Source organism: Camelus ferus, chromosome 8 (genome assembly GCF_009834535.1).
Source record: "Camelus ferus isolate YT-003-E chromosome 8, BCGSAC_Cfer_1.0, whole genome shotgun sequence".
Lineage (NCBI taxonomy): Eukaryota > Metazoa > Chordata > Mammalia > Artiodactyla > Camelidae > Camelus > Camelus ferus.
Window position 1 is genome coordinate 31,060,618 of NC_045703.1, and position 24,498 is coordinate 31,085,115.

General features: G+C 34.7%; 1 protein-coding gene across 3 annotated transcripts in view; it reads right to left on the reverse strand.

Moving 5' to 3' along the window:
• Window positions 1-24,498, reverse strand: part of CDK19 (cyclin dependent kinase 19) — a 136,335-nt gene that overhangs the window by 66,343 nt on the left and 45,494 nt on the right. For all 3 annotated transcript variants that reach the window (XM_032484699.1, XM_032484697.1, XM_032484698.1), the window contains one exon: window positions 20,257-20,332. In XM_032484699.1, coding sequence (XP_032340590.1) covers window positions 20,257-20,332 — 76 coding nt within the window. The remainder of the gene's footprint in view (window positions 1-20,256; window positions 20,333-24,498) is intronic.

Below are 24,498 nucleotides of genomic sequence, written 5' to 3' on the forward strand. Positions count from 1 at the left end.
CCTCAGAAAAATATGTTGGCATAATTAAACAAGAAGGAGCAAGAAAATTACTGAAAGACAACAATCTGATACTTGTTAGTAAAAGGGAAAAAATGAGATCATTTTGAAGAAGAATTTATAGGCTAACTAAATACATATATAATATGTTTACCAAATAGATCAAATAGATATATGAACCTCAGGTAGTTTTTGGTACTAGCTTGTAAGGGTAGCTACTTTTTTTTTTCTTTTTTTACTGCAGTTGCACACATTTACAACCCTCTGAGATAGTGTCTCCCCAAATGCTGTTACATAAGATATTAATAGCCAGGCTTCCCCCTGTCTCCCTCAACAGAAAAGTTCTGGGCTCAAATAAGTTTGGAAACGCTGAGTTGAAAAGGTTTCTTGATTACATCTCAGAGCCCTTAACAGGCTACGGTATGCTATGGCCTGCCAAAAAGGGGTGAGTGGCCTTTCCTAAATACATTTGACCATGGAATCCTCCCCCTTCCAAAGCAGAGCTTCTAGTAATATGTCCAGATATTAGTATTCTGTGCAACATAATTTAGGAAAGAAATACTACTCTCAAGACAGCCTACATGTTCTATGTTGAATAGAAACATAAATTTACTAGATAAGCTATACAATAAACTTTAAATAACGCTGGGTTTTTGGAAATAGCTGGTCTATATGGAACCACAGTGCTAACATCTATGGACAACTTCTCTTCTAACACATTTCACAAAGACGTCAGGGCCTCTACTTTACTAGCTCTCATCCTTCCCTCCCTCTTTTATCCCTGTCTTTGGGGTCCTTGCTACCCAGGGTTCCTTGGTAAGGCAGAGGAAACAAGGATGGTGAAACATGAGAGGATCTAGGAAAGTGAACAGGTCCGTGGGGAAATGAGATGTTTATCCACAGTGGCTGGAAACTGTCGTTAGAGGAGTAAATCAGTTAAAGAAAGGAAGCCAGATTAGTGCTAATCAAGCAGAATACAGTTTCACGTCAGAAAGGCACACAGGAAGCTCACAACGGTAGGAAGTCAAAGAGATCTAGAATAAGATGGCAAGGGAAGTGTAAAAGGTTGAGAGACACTGTTCATGACTGGAAAGAGACTTAAAATGTACAAAGTTGGGGAAGTGGGGTAGGGGAGCAGTGGTTAAATAAAAAGAAGGTAGAACCAACATAATAGAAATAACACAGGCAGAGAGCTGAATTTAAAAAAGAGTTCTAAAGTCCTTGTACTACTCAGAGGATGCTAGAAAAAGTTGAAAATTTAAGTTAAATACGTATATAAAAATGCAAGAGTAATTACTTAATTAAAGTTATTTCCAAAGCAGAAGTTTAAAAAAAAAAAAGGAAAACTTGATTGATACTTCAGAAGTCAGAAAAGAAGAGGGATGGAATCAAAGCATGGGATGTAGAAAATAAGAATAAGACAGAAATAAATCTACATATACATATAAGTACATTAATATAAACATATTAAACTCTCCCAACTCAAAAAGGATGCTTAACTTAGAAAAGATATTAAATTTAAAAGAGAATTAAAAATGATTCCACTTTAAAAATTATGAATCACTATATTATACACCTAAATTAAAAAATTACTCTTAAAATAATAATTCCACAAAAATCTATTTCAATTAGAAGGGTGCTACTGTTTCTCAGAATAGTAAACAGAAGGGCTTTTAATTTGCCAGTGGTTTGAAGAGTCTGATAGATTGCTACAAGAGTTCTAAAAATCCTGATGTAGCAGCAAATGGAATCAGAATTCCCCAGTGCTTTGAGACTTGTTCTTTGGAGAATCAATGAACTTCTCTGCAATAGAAAACAACCTTATATTCCACCCGCAGTTCTCAAAAGACGCTCTTGACAAGGCAGTGATTCAAGGCCCAGACTGGGATAAAGTGTGACTTTCAAGACACTGGACAAGACTTCTTTCAGGATCTTTGGCAGTGTCTTTGATGCTAATGTGAAAGCAATGATTCAGGGTGACCTTTGGAGCTTCTTCTTTGACCAAAGCAGCAAAACCAGATGTGTTAGCAGGTACTACATCAGTTTTGGTGGCAAGCCACCACTTTTCACTGTTCTCTTTCTCAATGGTCTTTCCAGTTTCCAAAGTGGGGTTTACAAAACAAGAATTCTTGATGGCATCAGCACGCTCTTACAGGACAAAAAGGAGAAACTAGCTTCGCTAAGTGTCATCAGAATTTCATTCTGTTACATGCTGAAAGAAAACAGCGTAACTGCCGATTCCTTTAAGAACTTGTTTGAGGGACTATGAGGAAAAAATGTCCGCAATTCTAGAAGAGGCCCTCATGGTTCTGCTCCTGGCCACGAGCCATCCAGAGAGTCCAGAGAGCTTCACAGAGGCCTCTCTAACCTTACCACTAATTTTGCTTACAAGATTTTGTAAGATAAGGCCTTTTTGTTGGGGCAAATCCGAATTTAGGTTGCTTCCACCCTTTTCAAATTAAGCCATCTTCCTGTAAAAATGATTCACACTGACCAATACGTTTTCTATCTGGGCAGACACAGGGGCCTCTTTAGCTTTGCAGGCTTCCGGCTTCCACTGGCAAGAACCTTGCCAGACACGAAGCCTGGCTCTGTATACCTGCACCTTCAATCTTTGCAGTAAGACCAAAGACACACAAGCTTTGTCCTACCTTCTTTTTCTTTTCTCTTCTTTTTTTTCTTTCCTTTTTTACTGTAGGGATTTTTGTGGGGTTTTTTTCCATTTAAACTAGACTCTGGAAATTGTAGATGACATGGTAAATTTTCATGGACTCTTATCAACGGGAAACTGTTCAACATAGGCTCCTATCTATACAGCAACAATGAAAACTGCACATGACCTAACTGGAGACACTTGTGACCCATGACATCCTATACTGGTTTAAAGTAAGGAAAGGGAAGAAAATACCTAAACAGTTTTGACTTTAAAGGGGGGAAAAAGCTTTAAAAAGGCAATTTTCAAAGTAATAGAAAAATATATATTTAAAAACCTTTAAAAAATGTACTGTTTTCAACCTTCGGTTCACAGACTCCCAAAGTCCTAAACTCCATTCATGGATACAGGTAAAGGATTCCTAATCTTTTATCTCTAAAGTCATAAAATATGGATCTGAAACAAAAAAATACTGGCAAGTACTGGACTTGACTATTGTGGCAGAATGTATTTTCCAAAGATGGCCACAACAATATCTCTGGTACCACATGCTCTTCTAGAACTTGCCACTCTCCTAGCAAGAGGTGACATCTAGTTAGGTGTGCATATGACTCACCTGTAACCAACAATGCAGTGAGTAAAAGTGACAACACATAGCTTTTGAGGCCACCATGGAATGCAGAAGCAAGGCCACAAGCAGGCACTCTGGTCAACAGTCCTAGCCTCTTCAAGTTTTCCCAGCCCAAATGCCAGACATGAATAAGCCTTCAAATTATCAAATAATTATTCAAATTATTCCAGCCCGCCACAGTTGATCCTAACCTTCAAGTCTTCCCACTGAAACTCCAGCCATCATAGTGCTGAGAAAAACCATCCCCACTATGCTCCAAATGCTTAACAGAAAGGGTTTTTATGCCACTAAGCTTTGGAATAGGCATTAAGTAACAATACTAACTTGAATAGCTATCTTGGGCAGGGGGTGGGGTGGGGTGGGGGAGGTTAATGCCATTTCTAAAACTGCATGTTTTTCACCCTGAACAAAGTTAGTCTCCCTTTCTACCTACAAAAGATTGACAAAATTAAATGTGATAAAAATTATATATGGGGTTTCTCCTGGGTCTACCACCAAAATTTTAAATAAATCAAGCTTATACTAGCCACTCCTGATTTTCATAGCTGACATTAAAGTTCTTTTATATTTCAACTCTTGAATTCCACAGAAATTAAATGAACAAAGTCATGGCCACAGGCTCATATACTAGCTACATTGCTCATTTAAATTGTAATATTTTCCCCTGCTGAGTACTGGAAAAACATTATCTTCCTATTATTTAGAAAGAAACAAAGTTCAATTACCCCTAATATGTCTTTTATACATAGTCTACAATTTACGGTAATTATTGCAAAAGCTGAGACTGGAAAACAGAAACATTCTAAACAAACCAATTTTAAAAGGAAATAATTAAAAACTAGTCATTACATGTGCAACCAAGTACATGAAATCTTACTAAAGTGCAACCACTAACTCAAGGCAATAGAAACTGGTTCTGAAATAACTTCTCTATCACTATTATTCAGAAGATCCCTAGTATCTGGAAAAAAGAAAGAATAAATACATATCAATAAAACAAGGACATAACCTGGTAAGAGGTGAAAAAGTATGACCACTGCCCCACCGCTTCTCAGGGACACTAAGGGTGGATTGCCTACTGCCCCTTCCTCTCCAAATCCAAGTGTATGATTCCCATTCTACATGGAAACATTTTGGAGCAGAGGAGTGATACAACTATATTTATCTTTTAAGAAGATTAATTCAGTGGCTATGTTTAGGACAAGGTGGCAGAGAGGCAAGAACAAAACAAAATACTATTGCTAAAGCTTAGTTAGGCACGAGATAATAAGGACTTAGAAAAAGGCAGTAAAAGTAAAATTGGAAAAGCTAAAGGTGAAAAACTTTTTGAACAGAAAATTAACAAGATTTGGAAATCAAGTTGGGTAAATCTTAAACTATTACACAGAAGACCCCTTTCCAAACAGATCAGAGAAGATATATATAGCTAGATAAAATTAATTTTTGGTTTCTGTGCCTGAATGAAATCTTAAACTATAGTGCAACATCAGAAAGTATTAATATACAGACATTTAGCTGGAAAATGAAATATACAAAATCACCTAGAATTCTAAATTATACAGAGATGAGGACAATATCAACCATTAGAGTCTTTGAAAATGACACTGTGAATATAGAGATGAACAGAGCCAAGTAAGCAAATGCAAAAGGGTGTTGACAAAAGCAATCGAAAGAGTTAAATCTCTGACATCCATCCACTAAGTAAGCTCCATTAGGACAGATAAATAAAATTAGAAATTATTTAACTGAAATTTGGCAGGATTTAAGCTTTTTTATTTAAGCTGTTCAAGACTAATTATGAGGGGGAAAATGTTGATTTAATATAAATTCAAAAATGAACTCTTACATATGCAAGAAACTCACTGAGAAGTTCACTTTACATCAGTGTGTAAATTATTGTTACAGTCTGCTTAAAAATGCTTTAAAAAAATAAACAGTTATGTTCTATTGGCTTGATTTTATAAATATACTTGCAGAAAGCATTTCTCTTTTTCAACCCAACTTATAAAAGATGTTGTATTTGCCATAAGAAATCGGTAGGGTGCTGCTATGGGAACAATATTTTAATGTCATTTTTAAAACACCAGTAGCTTCAAAGAACAATGAGGTAGAGAAAAGAGAGGGGAAGGAAAGATAATCCTAGTATTTCACAGTACAACCATTATAATCATGCTGCAACAAAGCGGCATACACTATTTTTATTCTGTACTTCAGTGGGAAAGTATTAGGAGACACTCTAGGAGATAATAGGAGAGTATTAGCAAAAGCAAACTAATAGCAACTGTTTGAGGAAGAATAAACAGATATAATGAGGTCCTTCTCCCAAGAGTTAAAGAAAGGAAAGGATTCCCATGTGAGGTAAAAATACTAAAGGACCATCCCCAATCATAATCCTGGAAAACCCTCAGAATCAAAGTGTAAGTGTTCTTTCAACTCAAGCCTGGAGAAAATGGGGCAAGAGGAATCAACGAAGTAAGAATTGATAAGATGTAAGGCCTGAAAATGTTCCATACCTAAGTATAGATACCTAAGTTGTTTTTTCCCCTTAAATCTTAATTGGGTAATATGGGAAAATATGTTAAACTAGTGACTTAAGTTTATCTGTAGTAATAAATAACTATATTTTTGTTTACAGCAAATACACCGTATTTGAGTGGGAAAGGAAGAGCACTAAATACTTCCAAAATGAACCATGCCTGCAGAGAATTAGTCTTTAGACCCCAGTCAGACAGACTTAGGAGAAAAAAAGTCCACTGATTATGGTCCTTTTGCTATAAAGGATAATAAAGAATAAGAATATTTACCTCTATGTTCTGAGGAGTGACAATGGAATATATGGAATGGTTACCAACAATAATAATTTGCACTTGCATAGTTTCATAAAATCTACAAGGTACTCTCATAAGAGTTAAATTGGATACTTTTTTTTTCCCTTAAAGTATCAAGCTAGAAAAGATAACCATTATTAAGTGGTACATGTAAATAGTACTAAAAAACATATTATAAGTCAATAATACAATATGGAGTTTAAATAATATGAACTGTTCCATAAGTAGGAAAGGCAAAACCATATAAGATAGAATTATGTTATTTAAGAAAATCTCTCACGAGGGACATCAAAATATTTAAAAAGTCCCCTTAGGTACAAAAGATTCTCAGTTGAGCTATGATGACTACTAAATTGTTCTGTAATAGTAACTGACCACTAAGACCCTTGCCATCCCCTTCTTTCCACTGACTACCTTTTTGTTCCCCAACTTAGTATTACAGTGCTTTCCTCTCCTTTCCCCACTACTCATTCTTCAAAGCCCATCTTAACTATTTTCTTTTCTTTGAGATAACTTTTCTTCACTTTGAGATAACTTTTCTTCACTTTCAAAACACATCACTAACTGAACTATTCTTTCAAAATGTACTCGTTCATATCATTGCAGTACTAATTATACTCGAAAATGTGTCTTAACTCCCAAACCAACATACAAGGTCTAAAAGAAAGAACTGTGTTATGCGTACAATCTATTTACAGTCACCTTCACCATCCAGATCATCAGTCTCCTCTCCCTTCTTCTCTTCTTAGACGTCTCCAGGCATCTCAAAGTCAATGTTTAAAAAAAAAAAAAATCCCTCCCTCCCCTCTCCAACCTAGCCCTCTTGGATTCCTCTCTCAAAAAGACCATCATCATCTACTAAATTAGCTGGTTGAGCCAGAGAAATCTAGAAATTCCTGCCCCCAGCTCTCCCTCACCGCCCATATCCAATTCATCAGTTAGTATCAGTTTGGCTTCAAAAATATCTCTCAGTTTTTTCCATGTCTTTCTGTCTCCTCTAGGCTGTATTTCTGCAATAACTTTCTAACTACCTTCCCTATATCTTCTTCCTCTATCTCTATTCTCGTCTAGTGGAGATGTTCTGACAAGTGGTAATTTTAAAAAAACAAATCTGATCATGCCCAAAATGTTTCACATAGACTACACAGCTCCAAGCTGTGATCCTGCTAAAGGATCTTTCTCTCTCTCTTGGGCCGCCTTCACCCTCACTCACCATTCCAGGCACACTGGCATCCGCTGTACCCTCAAATGTGCCATGCCCCCTCACGTGTGTACACAATGTTCCCTCTACTCTGCCTAGTCAGTGCTTATTCACCCTTCAGGTCCCTGCACAAGCATGATTTCCTTTGGGAAATCCTTCCTGATGCCCTAACTTCAGCTAATATTCTTATTCTGCCATATGCTATTCCTTCACTCTTATCATATTTTGCAAATACCTGTTTCTGTAAACATCTGCTTATTAACTATCATCCCCAACAGACTTACAGTGCCTAGCACATAGAATAGCCAATATATACTTACTAAATGAACAACAGTAATAGAATCAAATATTTTAATGGACTCTATATACCAGACACTATGTTAAATCTTTCCATTAAAATGTGTCTTTAGCACTTAATGCAATGCCTAGATTATAAAAGGTACTCAAATATTTCATGAAAAATCAACTTAATTGAATAATTATTCATATAACTATTATTTCCATAACTTATTCATTAAATAATACATGGTTATGGGAATCAGAATGGATCCAAAATTTTGGATAATGAAAACAAGTAGTTCACAACGTTTAATTTTATATTTCAAATAATAATTTGCCCAAAAAGAAAGTTTAAAATCTTCTAGGACTGGGAAAACTTATCAGCCTTTAATTGTTGTTAATACTGTCAAAATAACAAATTCAAATGAATTGTTGCATTTACTCAATAATTTATTAAGAACCTACTTTGTCCCAAGCACTACACTAGACAGTCCAAGGATTCAAGACTGAATATATTAGACACCATCTTTTACCTAAATTTTATGAAGGCAGAATGAATCTGTACTAAAAATACTTTAAAAATGCTAATATATGAACAACAGCAACAAAAAAACCCCTCACAACAATGGGAATCTCAATTCCATAAAGCCCACTGGATTGTTAATTTTTGTTTTAGAGAAAAACAAAAGCATTTCAAATTATTAATTAGTAAGTTAGTTGAGCAATTGTTTATGTAAAAAAAAAAAATCCCTATGCTTCTGGGGAAATTCTGAGTATGAACCTACATACCACACATAACTGAATAGATAGGAAGACAGTCCCAGATAAGAAGAATAACAGATAAAACAAGTACAGGCAGTCTTTGTGAAATCACAGCTACAGTCCTAGAAAAGACCTACTTTCAGCAAACGGTAGGAAAAAAGGCGGAAAATACATAAGACATAGGAAGAAACAAGGAAAGAAATAACAAACAGGATAAGCAATAGGAGAAAAAGAAAGTGAAGTGAAAAAATCAAATGATGGGATAAAAATATTACTAAGCATACTAATAAGCTTCACACTGTTTTGAATTCAAGGTGAGACTCTAGGGAACATCTAGAATCTCTTTTCAGAATCTCCTATTGAATTGTGAAGCCCACAAGTCCATCGATTCACATATACCACAGTATAGATTTAGCATAACAGAAAAAAACGGTAAGTCAACACTACCCAAAACCACACACTGAGTATCAACTCAATTAACTGTTCCACAATTAGGTATGCACCTAATAACCTGATCAGCATTTAGACATTATAATAAAAATGTCTGATTCTTACATATTTAAATGTTATTTTATTAAAATCACTTTCTTCTTAATTTTTTAATAAAGTAAGGGATTATAATGATTTTTTAAAATATGCAAGTAAATAGGCTGTATCATCTATGAATTTCAGTTCAGGATAGTAAAGGGGACCAGAGATTATTATAAAAGGAAGGACTGGGTCATGTGGGGCTGAGAAGCACTGCTACACCATAAGTATCTAGGAGTGAAGTTACTGGGTAACAAGGTATGTGTATATTAACCTTATTCGATAAACAATTTTTTCCTCAGTGTTGCAGTGTAATAATCTACAATTCCACGAACACCATATGCTAGTTCCAGTATTCTACATCATTGCAAATACTTGATACTGTTAACAATCTGGAGAGCAAAAAAGTATATCTCATTGTGGTTTTATTTTATTTCTCTGATCATTAATATAGCTGAGCAGCACCTTTTTTACTTATTGGCCATTAATGTTTCAATTATTTTTTAAGTTCCTGTTTAACTCTTTAGCCTATTTTTCTATCAGATTAAAACTTTAACTAACTTTAAAAATTCTCTCTGAGGAGAAATAAAGTGAACACAATGCCAGCAACATCCAAAGACCAAAACAACAAATAAAGTTAAGCTTATTAATCAGATTATTTTAACACAAGGTGACAAAATTATCAAAAAGGCAGGAAATCCAGAAGGAGGAAAAAAAGCTTCTTTTTAAAAATCAGAACTTACTTATAGAAAAAAAGGTGACAAAACAGCTTGTATCCAAACTTCAGTTACTACTCTGCAAATAAGATTTTCAAATATCTTTTTCTTTTCTGATACTATTTTACTGTCAGGAATACCTAGCATTATATGACATCACTTATATGTGGAATCCAAAAAAAAAAGACAAATGAACTTATTTACAAAACAGAAACAGACTCACAGACATAGAAAACAAATTTATGATTACCAGGGGGAAACGGGGTGGGAAGGAATAAATTGAGAGTCAAGATTTGCATATACTACTATATATAAAATAGACACACAACAAGTTTATACTGCATAGCACAGGGAACTATATTCAGTATCTTATAGTAACCTATAATGAAAAAGAATATATGCTTGTATATGTATGACTGAAACATTATGCTGTACACCAGAAATTGACACATTATAAACTGACTATATTTTAATTAAAAAAAAAAAGAATACCTAGTGTTATCTTGGACAAACTGTAATCCTTTGGCAGTCATTCTGTTTTAAACACTAATTTCCTTCAACTATTTGAATACTGTTATTATCTAACAACATCACTGAAATCTACAAACTGTATAATTTCCAATTAATTAGAACATTCTTCTAAGAAAAATAGCCCTCGTTTAAAATTACTGAGCTGCCGAGTACACTAAGAAGCTTGTTAACCAACATCTATGTTTTATCGGTTTATCTCATTCTCATTATATAACTACTGATTATAATAAAATATAATTATGTGTTTTTGAACTATAATCTTAATCCTTTCAAAATGCAGTCTATTAGCTCCAGTTTGTTTCTGTTAAAGTTGTACTTCATCTTCACTGTCTACTGTTCTGATTGGTTTTTTTTTTTAACATTTTTAAATCGAGTTTGTTCTGATTGGTTTTTGTTTGTTATTTAAGCCAAAGATCTATATTAAAACTGAACAGTTTATGTCACCAGGAAAAGTCAAATAAGGCCAAAGTAAGAGAATAGTAATATATATGAGGCTATGTCACTATGATAATCCACTGGTACTTGAAGTAACTGAACTCCTTTGCCCAGCTGTGCTAAATCCTCTGCTATGATGTGTTACTGTACCAAAATCCTAACTGAGGGCTTTCCCTGTTTGCGATCCCTATCACTTTAGATTACTGTGTCCGCTAGCTCTCTCCACTAACTCAAGACAGCTACTGATTGGCCAAGTGACTCCATTCCTCATTTTCCAGGTTACTACCTGAAACCCTACCAGCTGCCTTCCAGGTCCCCCAGCCTACTTTAATTCCCTCATTATCTGCTCCCTCTTCTTTTTCTCCCAGGTAAAGACCTAGCTCCCAATCCTCACTGCTTGGATAATACAATTTCTATTCCCAACTCTGGTTGCCATAAAACCACCTAACCTCTGACACTTTGGCTCATCTCCCCCAGGCTCTAGTCTCTAATGCCTTGAACCGCTGGCCAATGACCTGGTCCTGAAGAGCCAGTTCCCATTTAGAAAACTATAACAAGGCAAGATGGCACATAGGATTTTAACCCTGAATGTGTTTCTCCACAGAAACGTTACCAGTAGTCCTCAAGTACCGGAGTACCATAACTCAGCTACCCACAGGCCAAACAGGTTTTGGCTGAGTATCTGTGGACTGATCTGTTTCAGGTGGGTGCACACCTGCATCTGCTGCTATAGTATATTTTATACACAATTTAGCATTCAAAGACCATAACAAAGCAGCTGAATTTTTAAAAGATATTTACTGGCCTCCTATTTATTATTATTGATCTAAGCTAAGGCCACCCACAATCTGCTTTTCCATCACAATAATAAATTCAACTTAAAAGAAAGGAAGAAAGCTAACTTTCAGTGGGAACTGATTATGAGCCAAAAGGCTTACATACTTTAATATACCCTTACTACAATTCTGTGAGATCAGGTACTATTAATCCAATTTTAGACACAAAGAAACTAAAGTTCACAGAAATCAGATACATTGATAGCTAGTTTATATGATTAATAAATTTTATTAGGCCAAAAAAGAAAAAAAGGTATTTCACAGACTGAAAAAGATGGTTTAATTCTAAATCCAGATAAATCAGAGTAAGTAGTCTGAAAGATGAACTAGAAATAAAAGTGGAAATTAGCCATATTTTAACCCAAGAGCTTAGATGCAGTATATACTACTAACACATATACAAAGGTCGGACTCTCTGCTCCTACAGGCAACCCCTCCCTCCTAAGAACTTATATGATTTTTTTTTAACTTGGGGGGAGATAATTATGCTTATTTATTCATTTATTTTAGTGGTACTAAAATTAGAGGTACTGGGGATTGAACCCAGGACCTTGTGCATGCTAAGCATGTGCTCTACCACTGAGATATGCCCTCCTCCCTAGAACATCTATGATTCTTGAACATGTTTGGAAAGAAGTGCTTTGTCAAAATATTTCATGAGATTTAGTCAGGGTTATAGGTGAATCTGAGAATGACCTGGAACACAAGCAAATTAAGAGGCTCAGGGATTTTGAGAATCTGGGCAGTCTGTGGATTACTGCATGGCCTGCTTCCCAGACGATGCCAGCCCTCAAAGCAAACTAGATATTACCTGATTCCCTCTGAAAACAGCTTCATTTCTATATCTACCTAGAAAATGGGTCCTGGTACTATCAGCAACTTGCCCAAGATATAGAGGACTAATGAAAAAGTCCAGATACAACCCCAAGTCTATCTGAATCCAAAGTACGTACTCTCTCCCAATTTACAATTTGAAATCTAAGGCATACTTTTTAAAATAAATACTTTGTGTTCCCATTTCAACTTCTTATTTTGAGTCTAGAATTACCAAGTTAACATTAAATTCTATAATTTAGTATTTCCTATAATAATACACTTTAAAAATTAAATGCATAGATGCTTAAAAATAATTTACTTTGACCACAGTGAAAACAATTTCAACTAAAAATTATACTTATTTTTACTAGAGTTTAAATAGAAAAAACTTATTATCAATAATATTGATAAAAACAACCATTTACTATGCATTTATTTTCAGGCTCTGAGCAAAGCCCTTTGCATACTATTATCAGATTTATTTTCAGTTCTTTACTCTGTTATATCACCAGCATAATTTTTGCTTTAATAATATTCAAGAGAAAAATAAACAACACTAAAAATAGGGAATTAATAGTCAACTAAATCTAATCTAATTAGAGCAGGAATATGAAATTGATCATTTTTATATTTTTAGGAGGACTGAATTAACTTCACTGATTTACTTACTAGGGAGGGATATACTGATACAGCAGAAAGCCAACTCTCCAATGATAACCCAACAACTCTTTGCAGAGAGAAAAGTTGCAGCAAGCACCAGTGACTAAAAGTACTAATTCCAGCCAACTAGTCTATTCCCATAGAGCTGGAGAAGAGAGAGAGGTGAGGGAGTTATCAGGTACATCTATGGCTAGTGCTATCTTCCCTTACGGTAACACACATACAAATACACACACACAATGAAGTGGTGGCCAAACCTGGTATTGTCTCTTCACACACACACACACAAATAATAATAATGTTTAAGAGACTGATAACCTAACATACATAGTAAGGTAGACAGATACACCACAGGACCCAAGAATTTCTTGGCTGGCTGACTCCTTTTCCCCACCTCCTTGTTCCTTTTCAGCTTTTAAAAGGATTTATTTTCCATCCTATGATCACTCCTCCCTATGTGCTGACCCTGTATCCATTTCCCACATTTATCCTAAAATAATTCAAAACCCCATCCCTTCCTTATACAAGATTTCATTTTTCATAATGAGTCAGCAAGAATATAGTTAAATGCCAAGGAAACTAAATATATTATATTCATGAGACAAGTAGTAACAATCACTACCCAATGCAAGGAAAAAAACACAAAGAGAAAAAAAATCTATGCTGAGTCTTCAATCCCAAAAGTAAGCTTCTGCTTGTTTTTAAGGCGAACACAAGGATCACACCAAAGAACAGATTTTGCTCAAAGGCAATTTCACACATGTTTAATTTAGTGCAAGTCTCCCAAATCATGCCAAAGTTTTTATGAAAATAATTATTACAGATCATGTTAAAAGTCTACTGAAAGAAGAAAACATTCTCTACCTTTAGTAGTTCTCACAGAAATCTTAGTACTATATTCTGATTTTTGTCCCTGTGAGAGAAAGGGTAAATTACCTGAATCACAGATCTACTTCCACAAAGATACACTTTTATAAAGTTGGACACATATTTAAGTAAAAAATTGCAATCAGTGCAATATAAAAGTAATTGAGATATAATTATATGATCTTAAGGAGAATAAACAGATATTTCTGAACTTTCAATTCAGGAAATTTAACAAAATAGTTTTATGGTTGATAAAAATAAATAAATTAGTAAGAATTAAAGTCTTGCTCATAGACATTTTAAAGTTCTCAAGGAACCCACAGCAAACATACATTTCATCATTTCCGTTTCATAAATTTTAAAAAACAAAGGTTTATTTCTTGAAGACAAGGGAAAGTTCCAAGCATTCCACTGAAGTTTACACAGCAGCCTGCTGTACCACCATGGGGGCAAAAGAAGAAAAAATAGTAGCAAATAGTCTTTTACCTGCCACTCCATCCTGTCTGCTCTGTGCTATGCAGAAAAACTGCAAGTGACAGTCCATTACAGATGATCCCACCTGTCACCATGGGAGCATCAGTGCTGGGATGCTGGTGGATGCGTACACTGGGCAAAACTGAGAGAGGTGACTGAGGAAGTGGCTTCTCAGCAAGGCAAGCCAGCACTGAGGAAGACAGCAGTCTCCTCCCTCCTCAACCCATGCCCTCTGCCCTCCTTTCCTTGACTAATTTTCCTTTCAGTCTGTCTTCACTTTTTTGGGGACCATCTCAATTTTCTGAAGAGTACTCAGGAGTTATATCTCACAGTCTTTCTTATATCCCACAGAACCTAGCAGGATGATTATTTTGATAGGTAAAAATTTACCTTTGTGTTACCCCAGATGAAATTACACTTTATAAAAAATTAATGGATCCCCCCAACTCTTGTGGGAAAAATCCTCTATTTCTACAAAGAAAAAGGTCTAGAAGACTATACACAAACATCAGTAGTGATTGTTTCTAAGTGTTAGTGTTAACAGATTCTCTAAAAATCCTTTTTCCACATTATCTGAGAATTTTATAATAAACATATTTGAATTATATAATCAGGAGACAAATTAATGGGATCTGAATGAATGGTGTTGACCACATTTCCAACCTGGCAATCTTATGATAACCCAGGACACAAAGGTAAAGAACTTTACATTAGAACTCCCCCATAATCTCAGGCTAAAAATGCTAATATTCACATGTTCCTAATACGTTCATCACCCAGAATTACTCCCCGTTATGGCATGTTGTAAACTGTAAAGTACTGTACAAAGGTATGAGGTACAATTTACCTTCGATCAACAAGATTCAAATGAAATTAAAATGTGAAATGACTTTCTTTGTTAGAGAGACTTGAGGTGGTAATGCATTTTAGTTCTTAAACTTCCTCCCATTCTGTACACATTCTTCCAAGTTAATTCCATGGTTAAAATTCTCTGATTTCTCTTCTCAGCATCCAATGCTCCCAGAAGTCCTGCAGTCATAGTCCCCCCATTTTAGAGTAATGACTGAAATGTTCCCTAACTTTCTCCACATCAAAGGCCTCCTACTGATGTGCACCTGTACAAACTAGAAAATGCCAGGAGGTAGAAAATATTATGGGATATAGAAGGGAAAAGGCAAAGAACAAGCTCTAACTGCTTTTTAATATATGGCTTTGTCTACACAGCCGCCAAGCTATCAGTCCCTCCTAACCTCTTTCTCAACCACCTTACGTTCTCTGTCCTTCTACCACGTCAACCAGAAAAACTCCAATTCTCCCGTCTTACACTGGGCTGCTAATGAAGAAAACAGTACAACCATGCAGACTGGTGCCATGACTGGTCTCCCACTTTAGGTGGACTACAACACTTCCATAACTTTATCTTTGATCAGCAAATTTTCACATAGCCTTCATCAATAACTTAAAACACTCACCACTTAACATTCACACACACAAAAACAGGCACACAAGAATGTAACTATCTCATCACCTCCCTAGCAAAATGACATGTGTTGACATCATCCTTTCTTCTGTCACTGCAGTTTCAGAGGATGAACTATCTGCTCCATTTCCTATTCAAGGCCAATCCCTCCCACTGTGCTTATGATCCCTTGATTCTTACAAATTCCTCTCTTACACTCCATTGATCCACTAATAACCCCATATACCTTTATTGATCTTCCCCTAAATTTCTTGAGGTATAAGTGATTACCACTTATGAGTTTTAATATAGATAAAAATCCATAAAACCATCACGATAATCACAATGAGATAGACTTATATCACCTCCAAGAGACTCCTCATGTTCCTTTGTAATACATCCCTGTTTCCATAACCATCCTCACACAGTCACTGATCTACTGTCTGCCACTATAGATTAGTTTTTTTTTCTAGAAAAGAATGTTCTATAAATGGAATTGAGTACTAAAGATTGTAAACATGCCCATATGCAAAGCCTTGGCTATGTTCAGGAAATATCTGAAAAGGCTCTAATCTTCATTCCTCTTAATGCCATATTAACAGGACTTGAAGGCTAAAGCAGAGTTTCAAATTAAACAACAAGTGAGATACCACTACACACCAATTAGAATGGCTAAATCCAGAATAGTGACAATAAAAAATGCTGACGAGGATATGGAACAACAAGTACTCTCATCCATTGGTGGTGAGAATGCAAAATAGTACAGCCACTTTGGAAGACAGTTTGGCAGTTTCTCACAAAACTAACATACTCTTACCATATAATCCAGCAACTGTGCTCCTTGATATTTACCCAAAGGAACTGAAAAGTTATGTCCACACAAAAGCCTACATACAATGTTTACAGCAGCTCTACTCATAATTGCCAAAACTTGGAAGCAACCAAGATGTACTTTAGGAAAAACATATAAACAAACTGTAGTACATCCAGACAACAGAATACTATTCAGGGCTAAAAAGAAATGCACTATCAAGCCATGAAAGATATGGGGGAATCTTAAATGAATTACTTAAATTACTAAGTGACAGAAGCCAATCTGAAAATGCTACATACTGTACGATTCCAACTATATGACTGGGAAAGGCAACACTATGTAAATAGTAAAGAGATCTGTGATTATCAGGGAGTGGGGCAGAGGGAGTTAAGATGAATAGATGGGGCACAGAGGATTTTTAGGGGAGTGGAACTACTCTGTATACCATAATGGTGGATCCATGTCATTATACATTTGTCCAAACCCATAAAATATACAACACAAAGAGTGACCCCTAATGTAAACTATGGACTTTGGGTGTCAACATCAATTGTAACAAATGTACCACTTTGGTGGAGGATGCTGATAATGGGTTAGGCTATGCATGTGCTGGGGTAGGGAATGTATGGGAAATCTCTAGAACTTTCACTCAATTTTGCTGTAAACTTTAAACTGCTCTAAAAAATAAAGTCTGTTCCAAAAAACCACATAGTAATTTTGGAGTTTAAAAGTACAATAACTAAAAATGAGAATTTCACTAGAGGGGGGCTTAGCAGCATATCTGAGCTGGCAGAAGAAAGAACCAGCAAACTTGAAGACAGGCAATTGAAAGTATCCTGCCTGAGCAATAAATAGAAAAAGAAAATTAGGAAAAATTAACAGAACCTGGGTGTCCTGTGAAATACCACCAAGCCTATAAACATACACTTAACAGGAGTCTCAGGAGGACAGGGAAGAAAGGAGCAGAAGGAATATATGATGAAATAATGGCTGAAAACTTCCCAAATTTGATGAAAAATGTTAAATGTACATCCAACAAATTCAATGAACTCTAAGTAGGAGCCACACCTACACACATCATAGTCAAACTTTCAAAAGACAAAGACAAAAAAAGAATCTTGAAAGTAGCAAGAAAAGTAACTCCTCATGTTCAAGAGAATCTCATAGATTAACAGCTGACTTCTCATCAGAAACCATGGAGGCTAGAAGGCAATGAGATAACATAGTCAAGATGACGAAATAAAAAGACTGTTGTCCAAGAATTCTATACCCAGCAAAACTATCTCACAAAAAACAAAGGAGAAACCGATGATAAACGTAAAAAAGAAGAAATTAAGACATTCTCAATAGACACTGAGAAAATTCATTCCTAGAAGATCTGCTCTATTAAAAAAATACAAAAATGAGACTTTCAGTTAAAATGAAAGGATGATAGAATAACCCATATCTATACAAAAAATAAAGAGCACTGATAAAGATAAAAGCATGGGTAAATAGAAAAGATAGCATATATGTATTTTTGTTTTTAAACTCTTTTTTCTCCTATGTGATTTAAAAGATAACTGCATAAAGCAATAATTAAAAAACCGTGTTTGTAGCCTTATAATGTCCAAAGATGTATGCATTTAGCCAATATGCAATAATACACACGCTAAACTTCTGTCAAAACCCCTACCATGTTAGAGATAAGTCATTCGTGTAATGTTGAAAAACTATTCAATCTAGAAACTGCAAACTTTCTAAAGTTCTATTAGGCAAACCCTCAATAAAAATATGAAGACTGAATGACTTTAATAAGAGTTAAGCTTTTCCAGCTTCTACATAGCAAAAGAAACAATCAACAAAATGAAAAGGCAACCTACAGAATAGGAGAAGATATTTGCAAACCATTTATCTGATAAATAATTAATATCCAAATATATCAGGAACACATGCAACTTGATAGCAAAAATCATCATCATCATCCAATTTAAAAATGGGCAGAGGGACCGAATAGGTATTTTTCCAAAGAAGACATACACATGGGCAGCAGGCATATGAAAAGGTGTTCAACATCACTAATCATCAAGAGAATGCAAATCAAAATCACAACATGCAACCTCACACCTGTGAAAATGGCTATCATCATAAAGAGAGGAGATAACAAATGCTGGTGGGGATGCTGAGAAAAGTGAACCTATGGATTCCCCAGAAGATAGAGGTCTGTATTTCAAAAAGAACATCTAGAATTGGGTTTTCACTTCCTATTAGTCAATACCTTAAATTTCAGCCATTAAACCCAGTTAACTCATGGAAGCTGAATTAATGCTATACTAAATTATAGTTCTCTAAAAGAGCAAAACTGTACACCAATGATATTCATGGTGGTTGAAATAATAATGTTTGAGAATTTTAAGGAGTTAAAAATCACTTATCAAAAGTTAAAAGGGTATTACAAACACCAATTTATAATTAATGGAGAACTGCCAAATTGAAATTTTTAAACAATAAATTTATATTCTTAAAAAAACTTAGGATCATATAGAACTTTTTTGTTCTGTTTATTTACAAATTTATTCAACAAACATTTCTGGGGCACCCGCTATGTGCCAGGCACCACACTAGGAACTAGGGCTAAAAAGACAAGGTCCCTGGCCCTCAAAGGCTGCATAGTCTAGTGAGAAGCTCCCATTCTGAGGTCAAAGAATTTATGACTACAATGGACCTTTAGTTCCCTTATTTCACAAGTAAGGAAACTGAGACTCATGGCTAATTTAGCCACTAAGGCAAACAGACACTCAGGCCTACAGAAATTCTGCCTCATGTGTTCTTTGCACCACTCTTTTTCTTACGATTGAGAGTGATGATGGAGTGCTTCCATGTGAGTGAAGCAGAAATATGGAATTGTGGGCAATATATGTAATAGTTACCAAATTAGAGACAAAAATACCTAGTGGTAATGGACAAAATAATATTTAACAATTTAGAGACAGAAATCCATAATGGAGATCTGAAATTGTAATAAAGCCCCAATAAGAAACTAAAACACTAAAATAAAAAACTGAGGAACTAAAATTCGGTAATATAATATTATGGCCTCTAAGCCATAATTATGACTTTTGTCTCTGTTTACTGATCTGTAAAATGAGGATATTAAAAGTATTTATTTCATATGATTGCTGTAAAAATTAAATTAATTAATACTTAAAAGCACTTAGTAAGCCTGGTACCCAGTAAATACTCAGTAAATGTTAAGTATTCTTATGGACAATCATTTCTTAAATGTACAAGTATGTCATATAAAGACAAAAGAAGGAATGATTTTTCTTTAAGGAATTATCCTATAATTATGATGGTCTTATTTTTCTAGCAACTAGTAAAATGTAACACTAAAACATGTACTTCAGAAAAAATATTTAATACACATAGTAGCTAACAATATCACCCCCTTCTCCATAAGGACATATCAGTCCTAAAATTACAGGAATGATAGACATTCATTAAATTACTGATTGAAATTATTATACTCAGTCATAATTTAAATTAGTTTATCACTTAACTCAGTATTCCTAAGATTATAAATCCTAATTATCATTAGAAGAATGTTCATAAATGACTTTCAAGTAGTTAAAAAGTTTATGCCGCTCTTCTCACCTTATATAAAATACCCTTAAACTAATTAACATCTTCAAATAACCATGCTTTGTATATACCAATGAGATGTTTATATTAATATCAATCATCATTCAATATCAATAACAAAATAAATAACATATTTATATCCACTTACTGCAATCTCTCTGCAGGCCGACATGGATATTCCTGTGCCTTCAATTTGCTTCAATGCATATTCCTTTTCATCTTTTCTGCATATGAAGAAAAAAAATTATTTTTTCTACACATTTTCAGATTCAAAATTATAACTACAAAAACAATGAAAATGCATTAGTCTCTCAGTGATATGTAAGCATTCTCACTATGCATGCATTGCTTACTATTCCTGATATTTCAATTACAGAAATGTGAAATACCAAAAGAAATCCATGTCACAATGAAAACACTAGACACAGCCAAAACATAAAATTCAAAATTGAAACAGAACAAGATACTAAACACAGCACTAATTTTGAAAAGTAAACAAGCATAAATATAAACTCAAGCATATTGCAAGATAATTCTACTGTCTTAATTATCTGGAGTCTATGAAAGCATTCTGTTATAAGCATTAACTTAAAAATAAATGACAGATGTAAACTTCTATATTTGTTTAAAGTAATCTCATAGTACAAGAACCACTTAATACGATAGGGGAGTTATAGAGGAATATTGACCACTAAGCCACCCTAGTTCTCACCTAGGATAGAGGACATTCAAAAGTCCCAAGACCTCAGTCAAAAGCCTTGGAAAGACTTCAAAACTCTAGCCACCAACACCTCATTCTCAAGAACTCTAGGAAAACCCAGTGAATTTTCCAATTAATAGAGGTAGACTTAGGAATTCTGGGAAACCCCAATAGTTCCCAGGGTGCATAAACCAAGAGAAGACAGCAGCTCAATAATGGTGACACAGCCCATAAAAATAGTAATAGTATCAGAAGAGTGGTGAGTGCAACACAGTATCCTCAGGGTACTGACCCCAGAACCAGCCACACCAAGGCCCCAGCTGAATGTCACAAGTGTGGTTCACATCACTGGTTATTCTGACAAGAGGAGCCTAATCCATATCCTCTGGTGAGTTTTGCCTTTTGATTATATTATAGCCTCAACAAGGTAACACCGTGTCATGGTGGCTTTGACAAGTGGGAGTACCTGAGTAGCGCCACAACTGTCCTATTAACTTATTCCTCTCTTTCCCCATTCTGTGCTTGCTAGCAGATAACACAGTTTTAGAGGTTACTCATAACATGTATTTTAAAACATCATTTTATGTACATTTTGAAGATTTTCACAATAATCTATGTTTTGGGCAAATAATTGAGTTATGGTTACTTTTTCCCACAGTCTGAAAATTATAACCATCTTTTTCTTCCAATATATGGCATTTAGGAAATAATTAAGTAGTATTTTGATAAACAGAAAACATACCAGAATTGTCAACATGATAGACTGTTACGTAATTTTTAAAATGACAGTTATGAAAGTCATTAGAAACCTAGAAAATGTTTACCGTATATTGGTGAGAAAATACATAAATTATACCGTGTAAAAATAATACATACACTTAGACATAATGTTGAAAGTGATAAAAGTGAAAAACAGCTGTGTTAAGAAGTAGAAAGTTATGTTAACTAACTTTAGTGCTAATATTATATTGTCTTTTAAATTACAATTAGAGGTAAAAAGAAAAAAACCAAAATAATTTGATATGCTGAAAACTGTCACCTATTAAAATAACCTTTAGTGTTTTCAAAAAAAGAGGACACTAATGAACTTATTTACAAAACAGAAACAGACTCACAGACATAGAAAACAAACTTACGGTTACTAGGGGAAAAGGGGTGGGAAGAGATAAATTGGAAGTTTGAGATTTGCAAATATTAACTAATGTATATAAAATAGATAAAAACCAAATTTCTTCTGTATAGCACACAGAACTATATTCAATACCTTGTAGTAACCTATCATGAAAAAGAATATGAAAATGAATATATAACTGATACATTATAGCTGACTATACTTCAATTTTTAAAAATTAAATAAATAGTAAGTCATATCTTTGGCATATTTTAAAGAGAAAAGTCAAAAATATGGAAAGCTTTAAGTGATCCTTTTTCCCTTTTTCTCCATCCTATTTCCTCCAAACATAAAACTAGACTTTTCTCAGACCACCCAGAGCCACTAAGAAGTACAAGTACAAATATACCCCCCTACCTTAAATGTATGTGTGGGTACATGTGTGAGAGAATTTGTGCCTAAGATGTTTAACACAATGCTTACAACATAAATTTCATGCAATTAATAATTAACTACCAGGTACCTATTACTAAATACTTAATTGAATAAATTCTTAAAATTATATGAGCTTTCTGACAAAAGTATCATATGAAATTGTAATTTTCTTTTAAAAAGAAATATTTCAATCCCCAGATCCTAAATGAAGTGCTCCAGAAGCTCATGTAATTGCATAGTTTTATTTTTAATACTGTAAAGAATATTACACAATCTGGATAGGTTATTGTTGCTATGGAAACTATAAGATTTTTGCAGTAAGTCAAAAAGTACAAAATTAACACATCACATTAATGACTTTGAATTTCACATGCAGGCTGTCAAAGGAATTTGAAAGCTTAAGCAGAATAGACTGAAGCATAGGCCTCTTATTCTGAATTATATGGATAAGATCTAGGAACAAGCCCAGTAATCATTTCACTTAATAAGTTCAAATATAACTTCCATTTGCTAAATTAATAAAATACTCAAAGATCTGCAAACTTAAGACTTATCTGCAGCTTTTGCATTGAGAATGAAAGTGCGTATATCATTACCATTTCTCTTGTATATTAACTGTCAGATGATAAGTGACAAAGTGGCACCTCTGAGGTTCACCATATGAAGAGGTGGCAGAATCCCTGAGGGCATACGGACTCACTTTCACCCCTGTACTCTGTCAATGCCAATCTTTGGTCAGATGCCAATACCTTAGTTGTGAAAACTAAAGTTCGTCCTTTCCCACAATACCCACAAATATTTCAGTGACTAGCACATGGGGCAAAGAAGCTTCATTGCTCTCAATCCCCGTGAATGCCCCTCTCCTGGAGTTCCTCCAAGTAGTAGTGACAGTTCATACCCCACAGCTTATATGTGTCACGCACACGTAATATTAAGAATCATAAAGGTATCATTTGTTCTTTCACATGACAAGGCTGAAAAGCAGGTGAACCTGGCCTCCATCGCATTGATAGCCTGGCTTTTAGAGGCAGCTCAGTTCTTTCTTAAAACTATTTTTTTCTAAGTTACTTTTAATTCTAAATAAAAGTAGTTTATAATTTACTGTAATAAAGACAGATAAAGCAATTCCAAAGCCTTCAGGGAAACTGCTTTCTAAATTTTAGCATATATTAGATCCTACAGTTAGAGCAACTGCACATTGAAAACAATCAAAGTTTTCTAAATAAATGCAGGTGAATTAAAAATAAATTTATAGTATAAACATGCATTTTTTAATATAGAATGTTCTAAATTTAAAGGCATGTCTCCTACACATCTGTAATAAGTATCAAAAACATGCCAGCTTCCCTCTCAGCATTCATTTTAAAAAAACAATTGTTCAGTGGGAACATTATGTAACAACAAAATAGAAAAATTAATTTGGCAGAGACTGTGATGCTATTACTTTTTCTATCTGAGACACTATGTTCTGGAAAACTCTTGATGCAAGCAATTCTATAGATAGTAGAAAAATAAGAAGCACATATTTGTGAAAATTGTAGAAATCATAGCCTTAAAATGAAAGCTTTACCCTAGGCAGAAAACTATGCTCAATGGTGGAATTTAAATGTAATTCAGAGAAGAATTTCTCAAACCTGAAGAAGCAGGTTCAGTAGTAATATCTCTTGAATGAACTATTAGAAACTGGTTTAATGAAAACAGTAGTATTATACCTTTCAATAATGTCCAAACTTGGTAACCAGATTCCATCACTTTGAGCAAGGTGAAGCAACATTAAGCAGCCTATATGCACAAGTGTAGTTAAGATCTGGCCAAAACCCCATTTGTTATAATTAGACAGGCCGAAGGCTTTTTGGCTTCTATAAATACTACTACCAGGTGTCCATATAAGCCCTGGGCCATCTTTGGTCCCAAGAACCTATGACAGACAAAAAATTCATAAGAGTCTTTTGAGAAAAAATGAAGGAATTCAAGCTCAAGCAAGGCTGAGGGGAAATTTTTAGTCTTCAAATTAATAGGGTTAAAATTGTTTTTTGTTTCTAAGGAAATCATAAGAGCCTTATTATTTTATTTTACATTAAACAACAAACAACCACAGAGTCAATATTATGTCCCAACACCGTGCCAAACTCTGAGGATGAACC